The sequence below is a fragment of the Sminthopsis crassicaudata genome, chromosome 4 (assembly GCF_048593235.1).
Source record: "Sminthopsis crassicaudata isolate SCR6 chromosome 4, ASM4859323v1, whole genome shotgun sequence".
NCBI classification, from domain to species: Eukaryota; Metazoa; Chordata; class Mammalia; order Dasyuromorphia; family Dasyuridae; genus Sminthopsis; species Sminthopsis crassicaudata.
This window is the reverse complement of record NC_133620.1, coordinates 462,698,993-462,711,557: the sequence shown is the minus strand read 5'-3', so window position 1 is coordinate 462,711,557 and position 12,565 is coordinate 462,698,993. Positions and strand designations below refer to the sequence as shown.

The 12,565-nt window shown below is 58.8% G+C and overlaps 1 protein-coding gene across 1 annotated transcript; it reads left to right on the top strand.

Annotated features, from left to right (window-relative positions):
• Positions 1-518: 518 nt before the first annotated feature.
• RCC1L (RCC1 like) lies at positions 519-12,189 on the top strand. The gene is made up of 11 exons (XM_074264002.1): positions 519-1,002; positions 1,671-1,800; positions 2,322-2,450; positions 2,975-3,041; positions 3,383-3,434; positions 3,932-4,016; positions 4,605-4,786; positions 5,184-5,271; positions 6,393-6,566; positions 8,092-8,177; positions 10,195-12,189. Exons 1-11 carry the CDS (start codon positions 643-645, stop codon positions 10,270-10,272), a joined length of 1,431 nt encoding a protein of 476 aa, XP_074120103.1. The 5' UTR covers positions 519-642; the 3' UTR covers positions 10,273-12,189.
• Positions 12,190-12,565: the final 376 nt, after the last annotated feature.

The following is a 12,565-nucleotide window of genomic DNA, read 5'->3' as shown; positions in this document are numbered from 1 at the left end:
ACATCATCCGGGTCTAAAGCTCTCCCTCCCCAGAGGAGCCCCCTCCCCGGAACTCTGGCCCCCCATTGTTGCTCACTAGATCTTCAAGGTCCCATTGGGATCTCAAATTCATCCCGCCGACAACTTTTCTATTGCCCTCATTGAGTCAAGAAACATTTATTAAGCGCCTACTGTGTGCTAAATGCTAGGATTAGATTGAAGTGTAAGAGTCCCTGCCTTCAAGGATTTTGCATTCTAATCCCGAATAAGGGGCCCAAGTGGGAGGATGATTTATTTGTCATCACAAAGAGAAGGAGGCGGGTTTCAAACTCCCGTCCCGGAACCTCCCTCAGCCGGCCTTTAACGTGGTCCACTCTGCGCATGCGCCCCGGAGGGGCGTAGCCGCAATTTCTCAAAGTCGTTCTGTTATTTGCCATGCGCAGGGCAGGCGAAGGACAACGCTGGTCTGCTCTGATTGGTTGGAGCAGAAGACAGGGTTATCGCGTGAAAGTGCTACAATGACGTCACCCCATCTTGCAGCCACATCCAGCATGGCCGAAAGGACTTTCCGCCCCGGAAGCGGAAGGGGCGGGCTCCACGGAAAGAAGGTCAAAGGGTTCCCAAGATGGCGGCGTCCTAGCAGGTAGGCCTCCGAAAACGGCGATGGCGGGGACGACATGGAGAGGCGTGTATGCGAGTGCGCGGCGCGCGGGGCCGCTGTTGCCAGGGCGCGCTGGCCCTCTGTTGCCAGGGAGCGCTGTCCCGTTGCTAAGGACGCACTGGACGGCTGCAGGGAAGTCTCGGAGCCGACGGGAGGCCGCTGAGGCCGAGGCCGAAGTTCCCGTGTACCAGTACGTGGGCGAGCGAGCGCTGCGCGCGGACCGCATCTTCACGTGGGGCTTCTCGTACACGGGCGCGCTGGGCGTGCCCAGCTTCGTGCAGCCCAGCGCCGACGGTCCCGCGGCCGGCCGCAAGCCCCGCGCCATCCAACCGGTACCCTACCGCCTGGAGCTGGATGCCCGGGTGAGAAGAGGGGGCGGGCCGGGCGGGGGGCGGGACCAATGAGGGTAGAGAAGGCGGGAAGGGCCAATGAGCGGGAGAAGAACAGGCTAGGACCAATGAGAGGGGGCACTGATGGGCATGACCATGAGGGGCGGGACCAGGGAAGGGTGAAATTGATGGTCGAGTCCAGTGGGGGAGCGGGAATGGGAGAGGGCGGGGCCAGTGAGGGGCAGAGCCAATGAATGGGGGCTCTGTTAGGCAAGGCTTGGCAGGTTGTCCAATCCCTGTTCATACATTAAAGTATAAATTAAATACAATGTGTGTATACATGTCATATCTATACAAGTCCAAACAGTTGTTTGCTGCACAAGAAGAATTGGACTTTGAGACGGTGCACGTTGATATTATTTTTAATGGAGTCCATGCTACTTAGTTGCCATCCAAGGCCTTGGTGCGGCTGCCTTTCCGGCTCATATTCCCGAACCCTCTTTATGGTCTGGCCAAGCCACGTACATCCTGGCTCCCCCGTCCAGCCGCGCACCTGTTCCCACAGTGTTCCCCAGTGTTTCTGCCCATCCTCCAGCGCGGCTCAGACGCCAGCCTCTGCCCTCATTCATTTCACTGAAGTGACCTGTGACTCCCAGCGAGGGGCAGAGCGCAGCCTCTCACCACCGGCTCCTGCCTTTCAGGTCTCCTCGGTCGCCTGTGGCTACGGCTTCACCCTGTTGGCGTCCCAGACCCAGGACATCACCAAAGTCTGGGGCATGGGGCTCAACAAGGACTCTCAGCTGGGCTTCCACAGGAGCCGGAAGAACAAGAGTAAGTGGCTGTGTGCTCCCGCCAGAGTGCTCCCGCCAGAGTACTCCCAGGTGGTTAGTGTGGAGGAGGGAGGAATGGGGGGGCAGCCCCACCTCCGGGGATCCACCCTCGTTATGGACGCCTGCATGGCTGAGGAGGCCCTGGGTGGATGCTCGCCTGTGGCTGTGCTGTTTGACCTTCCTGCAATGTGGACGCCCTGGGGGGCCTCTCCCCCCCCCACCCCCCCCCTGCCTCTCCCCTCTGGCTCCCCTGTCTCTCTCCCATCAGGCTGGAAGCTCCTTGGGAACAAGGGCTGGTTTTTGCCTCTCTTTGTGTCCTCGGCACTTAGCTCAAGCCTGGCACACAGTAGGTGCTTAACAGCTGTTTCTCTGGAGAAACCCGGGTGGGAACCCAGTAGGGACTTTTCTGAGGCTGCTGCGCATCTGTGAACGTTGATCTGAGGGAGGGGGGGGTTTCGTGGGGGGGGGGGGGGCTGTCGCTGGCTCAGGGCAGGCCCTAGCCTTTGCCGGCGGGTGTTTCAGGCCGGGGATACGAGTACGTCTTGGAGCCGTCGCCGGTGCCGCTGCCCCTGGACAGACCGCAGGAGACCCGGGTCCTGCAGGTGGCCTGTGGAAGGGCCCATTCTCTCATCCTGACGGACAGGGAGGGAGGTGAGCCTGCTGCGGAGCCCTGGCTGTGGGCGGGGCCCTGTCTGTGGGCGGGGCCGAGTGTCACATGGGGCAGGGGGAGGGACGGCTCAGGGGCGGATGCCGCTCGGCATGGCCGTGGGCACTGGGCCCTTCTGTGAGCCAGTCTGTAGGGACATCCGGGTGCCCTAGGCCTGGAGGCAGGAAGGCCCGAGTTCAGACGTGGCCGTGGTTACGAGCTGTGCGCCTGCCTCAATTTCCTCAACCGTAAAATGGGAGAATAATAGCGGCCACCTCCCCTGTTTGAAAAGAGGCCCTCAGGGGCCCTGGCACCTGGAAGGGGCACGTAAATCCTCCGCCCCCGCCCCAGGAGGGCGCCTCCTTCGGAACGAGGGTTTCCTCTCAGTGAGGTCGGGCTCTCATTGGGGGCGCGAGCCGCAGTCCCTCCCCCGGGCTTCAGGGTGCCGAACCCCAGAAAAGCCTTTATGTAGCCCTTACTGTGTGCGCTGTAAGAGCTTTCCCTGACGGGCGCCATGTGCATTTTCTAGTCCTCAGCATGGGGAACAACTCGTACGGGCAGTGCGGGAGAGCCGTGGTGGCCAACGAGATTTACAGGTGAGCGGGGGCGTGGCCTGCGTCAGGGCGCCTGGGACCGCGGGGGCAGAGACAAGCGCACGGGCCCTGCCTCCGCGGGGACGGCGTCACCGAGCCATAAGCGCTGAGCCCGGCGGCATGGGAGGGTGGTCCCAGAGCCAGGTCCCTCCTCCTCTGTGGCCCCGGGCCGGACCTCCCCAGCCTGGCAGCCCTCTTGCTCCCCGGGGGGCTGGGCCAGGCCGTTTCTGTGGACACGGATCTATCACAGCTTGGGGGTGGGGATGACATATCTGGGGGAGGCAGGAGGGCGCCTGTGGCAGGGCCGCCCCCCAGGGATCTCTCCCCTTTGCTCTGGCCCGTAGCGAGAGTCACCAAGTGCACCGAATGCAGGACTTCGATGGCCGCGTGGTGCAGGTAGGACCGGGCGCCCCGAGCCAGAGGCCCTCTGTGCGTGGCCACGCTGGCCTTTGGGGAAGGAGAAGCCGGGACGTGGGGAGGGGGCCCCAGCACGTTCGTATGGGGTCCTTTGTCCGGACGGCCCTCCCTGGCGCGGGCCCAGAGCAGAGGGGAGGCTGAGGGCCGGGACCGCCCACCCAGCACCGCTGCCCGTGTGAACCTGGCGGACCCAGCCGAGCGAGGCCAGGCTTGTGGTACTTGGAGATGGGGTTTGAACCATGGCTTGGTTAGGACCTGGGAGTGAGGGAGAGGAGGTACAGACACCCCCGGTCCGATGCAGGAGTTAGATACGAGCTGGACGGGCTTGTGGAGCATGGAAGAGGAAGGAGACGACAAGGACAGCGGAGACAGGCTTTTTGATTGGGTGGAAGGAGTGTTTGTCCAGACTTTGGGGGAGGGGAGAACCGGAGGTGGCCAACCAGCATTTTGAGCCCTTGTTTCTACTCTACCTGCAGATTGTCTGTGGCCAAGACCACAGCCTGTTCCTGACGGACAAAGGCGAGGTCTACTCGTGTGGATGGGGCGCGGACGGACAGACAGGTAGTCTGCCTCGGCCATTTCTGCTGGGCCTGGGCCCTGCGCCGCGGATGTGAGCGGTCTGTGGTGAAGAGGCCTGGAGCCCGTCCTTTAGGCCCCATGTCCCCTTCCGCCCCCAGACCGGCCATTCATTGGAGCTTGAGCTAGCCCACTCCCCGGCCCCACCCTGGGATAGAGGGCCCCCCCCCACAAGTGGGGGGCCCAGCAGGTCGAGCCAGAGTTGGATTTTTTCCCCCAAGAAGCCCATAAGACCTCAAGGGAGATGACGATTATTCTTTCTATATGGAAGACACGGGACAAACAGGAGAGGCAGTGAGCGGCTCTCTTGCCAGGCCCCCTCTTTGGTTCCGTGTCCAAAGGGCCTTCGAGTCCAGCCTGTGCTGGTCCCCACTTCTTTGTTTAAAGTTTTTCATGGTGAATTTAATGAAGAAAGAGTGTTGGACCAGAACCCTGTGGCTTCACCGGCCGGCTCACCCAGACAGAGGAAGGGCCCCCGAAGGTTCCTGTTGCGGTGACTCCTCCCAGGAGTGTCCCGGGGGCCGGGGGGGGAGGGGGGGAGATTTCCTGATGCCCCATTTTGCCCCGAGGCAGGTCTGGGCCACTACAACATCACCAGCACGCCCACCAAGGTGGGGGGAGCCATCGGCGGGGTGAAGATAGTGCAGGTGGCCACCTATGGAGACTTCTGCCTGGCAGTGTCTGCTGACGGAGACCTCTTTGGCTGGGGCAACTCGGAGTACCTGCAGCTGGCGTCCGTCACCGAGGCCACCCAGGTACTGGGGGAGGAGCCGGAGGGGCAGGGGGTCCCCCGAGATGCTTCCCAGTGACCGCCAAAACCCGGCCTGCTGTGAGGCAGCTGCTCCAGCGGATCGGGAGCAAAAGTGGAAGCAGACCCCAGCAGTTCCCATTCTGGGCCAGAGCAGCCCTGGCTTGGCGGTCGGGGAGACGGATCTCACTTGAGAGAAAACTCCAGCAGGCTCAGTCCCCTGCGCTTTATGTAATCGGGGAAAAGGCCGCTGCCCCCGACCCAAGCAGCCCTCGGCCACTTAAGTAGTTCTGGCCCGAAGACCGATGGACCGTTTCTCCTGAAAATCCCAGAGTTACCCAGAACCCGAGCCAAAAGACTCCCCGGGCTTCTTTAGCTCGTTTCCTCCATTGTCTCGTCCACAGGTGAATGTCCCCACCCACCTGCCCTTCTCCGGGATTGGCAAGGTCAAGCAGGCGGCCTGTGGCGGCACTAGCGGCGCAGTGTTAAACGGTAAGAGTCAGGGGGAACCTAGGGCACTGTCCATTCAAGGCAAGGTCCTGCCCCTCGGCCTTTCTCAGAGGGCCGGTCTGGCTAAATCCAGTCGGGACTGTCAGATCCCTCAGGCCGAAGGATCCTTGTCAGTGATTGCCGGATGATGGCAGGAAGAACTGATTCTCTGACGCTCCCTCAGGGAAGGATGAGCCCCTCCCTCCCTTCTGACTCTGATTCCCTCAGGGACAAAGTGCCAGGAAGTCTGATGGGCAGGGATGCTGGCCCGCTGAGATTCGGCCCCCAATCAGGAGTGCCGGTGCTGGGCTCTAGAACCAGCTTCGTTAAAAGCAAACAATCTTTTTAAGAGCAGGGCTGGCATTTGTAAGCGTTTATATCCTTGGCCTTGTCCAAGCAGCGCGTAGTGGTGCACAGTGACAGTTGTCCGGACTTCTGTCCAAAGCCCTCCTCCTGCCCAGAGCCCTCCAGCTGTCCAGAGCCTCCTCCTGTCCAGAGCCTCCTCCTGTCCAGAGCCTCCTTCTGTCCACAGTCTCCTCCTGCCCAGAGCCCTCCAGCTGTCCAGAGCCTCCTCCTGCCCAGAGCCTCCTCCTGCCCAGAGCCTCCTTCTGTCCAGAGCCTCCTCCTGCCCAGAGCCTCCTTCTGTCCAGAGCCTCCTCCTGCCCAGAGCCTCCTTCTGTCCAGAGCCTCCTCCTGCCCAGAGCCTCCTTCTGTCCAGAGCCTCCTCCTGCCCAGAGCCTCCTTCTGTCCAGAGCCTCCTCCTGCCCAGAGCCTCCTCCTGCCCAGAGCCTCCTGTCCAGAGCCTCCTCCTGCCCAGAGCCTCCTGTCCAGAGCCTCCTCTTGCCCAGAGCCTCCTTCTGTCCAGAGCCTCCTCCTGCCCAGAGCTTTCTTCTGTCCAGAACCCTCCTTCTGTCCAGAGCCCTGAGGCCCAGTGGCTGTTTGGTAGACTGGCTTGAGCTGGGTGATGTTCCTGAGCTTGGTACTTGGCTGGAGAGCAGGACAGTGTCAGTGGGCAAGCCCCTTGTGCCCCCACCAAGTGGGCGTGTTACTTCTGTGAAATGGTCTACATTTTCTTAAGGGAGGGTCGAGCGGACTTAACCTCTCTTGTTTTTATTGTGATTTAGAAGAAGGAAATGTTTTTGTCTGGGGATACGGCATTCTCGGGAAAGGGCCAAACCTCATGGAAACGGCCCTCCCAGAAATGATCCCGCCCACCCTCTTTGGCCTGTCGGACTTCAGCCCGGACGTCAGGGTCTCCCACATTCGCTGCGGACTCAGCCAGTTTGCCGCCCTTACCAGTAAGTGACGGAGCAAAGTGGAAGGAGGCCCACGTAACCAGAGAGCCACTTGTGACCCCTCAGTAGGTGGGAAGCTGTGTCTGACTAATCAAGGGGCATCTCTGGGAGTCATGGCCCCTGAGCTTTGGGTCGTAATGTGCTATTCTCTACAAAAGTCTTTGGTTAGTTAGGCTCAAGCAGAAATGGCTTTGCGTATCTTAGGTGCCTCCCAGTTCCCTGAAGAGTGACCCCACGGGGGTAATAGGGAAGTGACTCAGGCCGACCGTTCCATCAAAGAAGTTTCCGTTCCCTCGTGCCCTCTGGGCCCAGCGAGGCGGGCTGTCACCATTCTGTGGAAGTGTTGGGCCAAAAGCAAAGGCTGGAAATTCGCGCTTTATCCTCATTTGTGTATGAGACTTAAAAAGATCCCTCGGATCTTGGAGCTTCTGGAGCCTCAGAGATCAGCCAGGACTATTAGCCCCTCCTTTATAGATGAGTAAACAGAGGCCCACCACACCTTGGTCTGTGGCTGGTCAGGGAGTGCTGGAGGTGGGTGGAGAAATCCTGTGGCCCAGGACACCGTGGCCAAAAGCCTTCTCTTGGAGTGGCCAACAGTGTCTGTCCTTGGGGGTCCCAGCTTCTCCTTGGGGGAGGAGGTGGAAAGCGCTGCCACTGGAGTGAGGAAGTTGGGGTTTGAGTTCTGACTCAGCCTCAGTGTCCCGCTCTGCCCAGTGTAGATAGGCTGGCCCCTGAGGGTCCTCCCAGGCTGGGCGCAGTGCAGGGGCTGCTGGGCCCAAGGTCAAACTTCTGGGTTTCTCCTCCTGTGGGGGCTGGCGGCCTCTCTGAGCCCCTGTCTCTAGCTGGGCTAGGCCGAGGGGTGAGGTTTTGGCCAGGCAGAGCTAGCGGCATCAGGGTCCCATGAGCAGCCTCTGCCTCCCACCTCTGGCCTCACCCTGACCCTTAGAATATGGCTGGAGGACCTCTTGGTCAGGTCTAGGCCCCGTCTTCTTCAGCAGCTCTTACAGAGGCTGGTCCGGATGAGAAAGGACCAAAATTTGGGGTTTCTGCTGCCTGCGGCTATGGCAGCCCACCCATCCTCATCAGAGGGGCCTCAGAGCTCCAGAAAAAACAGTGAACTTCCCTCCGGCCATCATGGAGCCCGGTTCTCCCGGGTTCGAGGAGCCCTGAGTGTTTGGGGGATGGGGGTCACTGGGGATTTCTGGTGGCCAGCCTGGCTCTGGCCCGAGCAGCTCCAGGCCACACAAGTAACTCGCTCCTTGGCTGGCCCACGCCTGCTGGCCCTCGATGGAAACCCGGGTCGTGAAGAGGCTTTTGTTTTTGTGGTCTCTCGGTGTGAAGGAGCGTTCTGAGGCTTTTCCATTAAAGGAGGCCCTTGTGGGAGGAAACAATGGGCACCCTGTCAGAGCCAGCGTTTCAGAGGCCTTCTGTCCCAAGGAGCCTCGAGCCGGACTGGACTGGGCTTCTGGAAAGCCTCCTGTCCCCAGCCCTGGGCCCGCCGGAGCCAAATGCTTTCCTCCTCCTGCAGACAAAGGAGAGCTGTTTGTGTGGGGCAAGAACATCCGAGGGTGCCTGGGAATTGGCCGCCTGGAAGATCAGTACTTCCCATGGAGGGTAAGTCCGGCTGGCCCTGGGGGTGGGGGTGGGCTGGGGGGAGGACGGCAAGAGCCCCGGGCCAGTCACTTCAGGCCGTCTAGTCCTAGGTGAGCCCCCGGGCAAGCCAGGACAGGGCTGGAGAGAAGGGTCACAAGGCCCGATCCTGCCGCTGTCCACTTCTGCCTTGGGACCGCAGCCCATCCCATTGTCCTTCGTTCCTGCAGCGTATTGGCCGGTCTCTTGGCGCTCGGGGGAAGGAATGGCCCTAACCCAGGCGTCCCATTCTTCCAGTCTCTCCTCCAGGAGCAGGACAAACAAAGCCCAGCAGATTCTGACTGGAGGAAGCTCAGAAGGGAACAAAAGAAGGCTTTAGCTTCAAGGGGGAGAATGGGGGCGGCCCCAAAGCCTGGCGGGAGGGGTGCTCTGTGAGGTTATTCAAGGAGACCGCCTTGTTGGGTGGGAGTGGGGGCTGGCCTCCCTTCGGCTCGGGAGAAGGGCTCCTCTGCCTCAGGAGGCCGGACTGCTTGGGAAAAAGAGAAATTGTAGGGTGCAAAAATGAACTTGCAAAGTGGAGGAGGAAGGGAGCCCCGGAGGCCCAGAGAGGACCAAGGGGACGGAGCTCAGTCTCCTCCTCCTGGGGAACCAGCAGGGCCCAACCTGTTTATCAGAAGCTCTGGGAGTTCCCGGTGTGGAAGAGCAAAGAAAGCTGGAGGTTTGCTTCTTTTCTTTTAAAGACAGACAGGCAGACAGGCAGACAGGCGGAAAGGGAGATGGATGGACAGAAAGATAGATGGACAGACAGGCATACAAACAGGCAGACAGATAGGTGGGGAGATAGACAAAGGGATAGACACAAGGACAGACAGGTGGACACTCTCACTTCCACACACTTCCACACACACACACACACCCCTTTTACCTTTTCCAAGGGCTTGGTGTCTGCTTGGTAGCTTAATTTCCTGAGTCTTCATGCTGCTGGAAATGAAATGGCAGGTGGGCCAGGACGGCCCCCATTTGATGGGTAGAGAAATCTCGCTAATCGTGGGGCCTCATGGGAAAGGAATTGGGATTGGCGTTGGAAGGCTTGGGGCTCCCCCACATCGACACAGTGACATTTGGAGTCCCCCTCACTCATTTTCTTAGGAGTAAACTGATAGGCTTTGAAGTCCAGCAGTACTGCCACCTAATTAAATCAGGGAACGGGTTCTCCCTAAGACTGTGAGAAGGGATTATAATCTCAAAAACTGAAATCTGATCCAAAACCCATGTTGAGCTCGCGCTCTTGGAGCAGAACTCTGGAGAGAAAAGTGAAAACCTTTGAAGATATGGCCTAAAAATATTCGAGGCCTGTTTTTTTAAACTTCGGTGTTTCTAATGGCTCTGAGGTTTTGGGGCGCACCTCTCCACTGATTTAAAATTTTGGCACTTGAGTTTTAGAGGAATAAATGCAGAGATTCTCTGGTTTTCCAAACCCTCCCCCTTCCTTTTCTGGGGAAACCCAGATCTTGGGATCTTACTGATGGCCCTGAGCCCCCAGTTCGCGCCTTCTTTCTGGGGCTGGGGGCGGGGGAGTAGGGAGCCCCATGTGGCCACAGGTCAAGGGGTGAAGGCCCCGCCTGGGGACCAGGGCTCTAGATTTGGGGCTGAAGCAGTCCGAGTGTCAGTGCAATGGGCCCCATGGGCCCATTTAGCAAAGGCAGAAATAGGCTTCCCTGTGAGAAGGAAACTAGAGGCTTCTAGTGGTGTTGGGGAGGTGGCTGAGAGGGAACCCCACTGACCCTGGGTGCCGGGAGGGCCTGGTCCTGTCCGGCCCAGTCCTGGTCCCAGGATACGAGGTAGGTAGCAGCCGTGCTCCTGGATGTGGGCTCGGAAGAACTGGGTTCAAATCTTGGCTCAGACACCTGGCAGAGCTCATGGACAGATTGCTTCTTGGGTAAAATGGACGGGGTGGATGGACAAAGGGCCCTGGGGGCCCTGCAAGTGGGTTCTCTGCTTTCCCAGCCTGCCTCGCCCTCATTTGGGTCTTGTTGTCTAGGTGACGATGCCGGGAGAGCCCGTGCAGGTGGCCTGTGGTGTGGACCACATGGTTTCACTGGCAAAGTCATTCATCTAAACCCTCGGCCCTGTGGAAGACCAGCCCGCCCCATTCTGCTCCAGGTTCTGCCCTCTCCAGCCTGGTTCCACGCTCTCGGCGGTGGGTTTGGGCCCTGCAACATTTGTGCTGGCAGCCAATGAGTGAGTGGAAGCCTCACCAGGAGGCAGAAGGTCGTCCCAGCCTCCTGAGGAGTCCCTGCTGCTCGGATCTGGGGATGTGTGTGTGTGTGTGTGTGTGTGTGTGTGTGTGTGTGTGTGTGTATGTATGTATGTTGGGGTGAGGACCCAGCCCCCACTTCCTTTCTCTCAGGGGAGCATTCACACAAGCCCCTTTGCTGAGCGCCAGATGGTCCAGAGGCCCAGTTCTAGGTGCCTTCCCTGGGATGGGCCCCAGCCCTGCAGGGATTCAGGGGGAGACGGACCCGCTGGCATCCGGTCTCCCCTTCCCTATTTTCAACTCTTATCAAATAAAGTGACAGCTTACTCTGGGCACTTTGCATCACGCCGGCCACCTGAGCAGCAAGAGGGGAGAGACGCCTTTGAGCTTTCTGAGTGTGTTTGATCAGTCAGTGATGACCCAACAGGATTCATGGTTGACTTGGGGTTTCCATGGTCCCCGGTGAGCGTTGAGGGGGCTGGAGCTGCGCCATCTTTGGCTATGACTTAATTTGTATCTGACCTGGCATCCCTGGCACCAGCCTGACCTACCTGGGGACAGGCCTGGATCTGGCTCTCTGGGCCTTGCAGGGGAAGCAGGGCCTTCATCTGTGCTTAGCCGTTGTCCGGGGGCTCCTGCCCGTGGCAGGACAATGGTGCCAAGCTGGGCAGCAGGGGCCGGAGCCTACACCAAGCCCCCGTGGGCCAGGGGCTTCAAGTGTGGTCAGCCCCGCTCTAGAGAAGAAAAATCGACATAACTTTCTACAAAGAATTTCAATGAATGCGCCTAGAGAGAGGCTCTTTCTTTAAAAAACAAACTTGTGTCTTTTGTCAGAGGCTTGCAGAAAATGAAGAAATGCCTGCCGAGACACTGGCTGCAATGCCCACCTGCAATGCCGCCTTGGGAAAGGGAGCGAATAGTGTCGAGGAGGGGGCGCCCGTCGGGCCCCGGGCTCTGCTTGTCTTGGTTTGTCCCGGGCGCCTCCTGTGCACCCCACACCATCACCCCCTCCCACTGCAGAGCTGGGCCTGGCTCAGAGACACCAAGAACTGCCTCCCACCCCCTTGTTCCATGAGGGGCAGAAGCGGGAGATTCCAGGAGGTTCCAGCTGCTGCCAGTGGGATGGGGCTCTAACCAACCACCTTTAGGAATTGGGTGCCAGGCCCTACTGTCCCTACCCTCAGGGACTGGTTCTGTCAATCAACAAGCATACATTCAGTGTCGACTGTGTACCAGGCATGCTGAGCAATGGGTAGTGCAAGGCAAAAAGGGAACCCGCCTTTGACCTCAAGGACATAAGCATTTATTAAGAGCATCTATTTTGTGCGAGGCACCAGAGACGCAAAGAAATCTGATCTCTTCCAAACACCTGTGAACTTAAACCAGTTTCTTTATGAGAGGAGTCTAAAACCCTCCAAGCAGCTCGGGCATTCGGGAGTTGCCTCCTTTGGGCCAGGATCCCAGGATGTGGAGAAGGGACCTTGAGGCTGCCTGGTCTGACAGAGAAGGAAGCCAGGCCTTGTGCCCAGCTGTGCCCAGGACGTTTCTCCACTTCTGACTGCAGGGCAGGGCCAGGGGCTTCCAGGCTCCTCTTTCAGGCTCTCCACAGTCTCCCCATTTACCACCTTGACTCAGGGCTTCCTGGGACCTCTCCCCCTGTCAGCTTCCTTTTGTGTGGGCTTTCATTAGACTGTAAGCTTCTGTTTCTCTGTGTCTGTCCTCAGCATGTAGCACAATGCCTGGCACATAGTAGGTGTTTAATAAATGCTTACTGATGGCTCGGACTGTATGATCTTTGGCTCTCAGGTGCATCACATTATAGAAAACACCTTTTCACCGATTTGGAAAGTGCAACTTCCACATGTCTTAGATGGTTTTTTGCATTATTGCTTCTGAGCAAGCCGACCTTGACCCATGGTAATTTTTGTGATGAAACCACAGCCAGCCGGGCCCCCTTAAGGGACAAGATGATCCCACTGTTGAAATGATCAGGGTCTTGATGAAATATGCTGAATACTCATAGATCATATGGACTTTTCCACCCGTGTCAGTTATAATATGCAGCCCTGATCAGCGCCCTCTGGCTCCTAGGATGACTTACCGTGCATTCACATGGCAGGGCCAATTAACAGCCCACCAAAAGACTGAAACACCC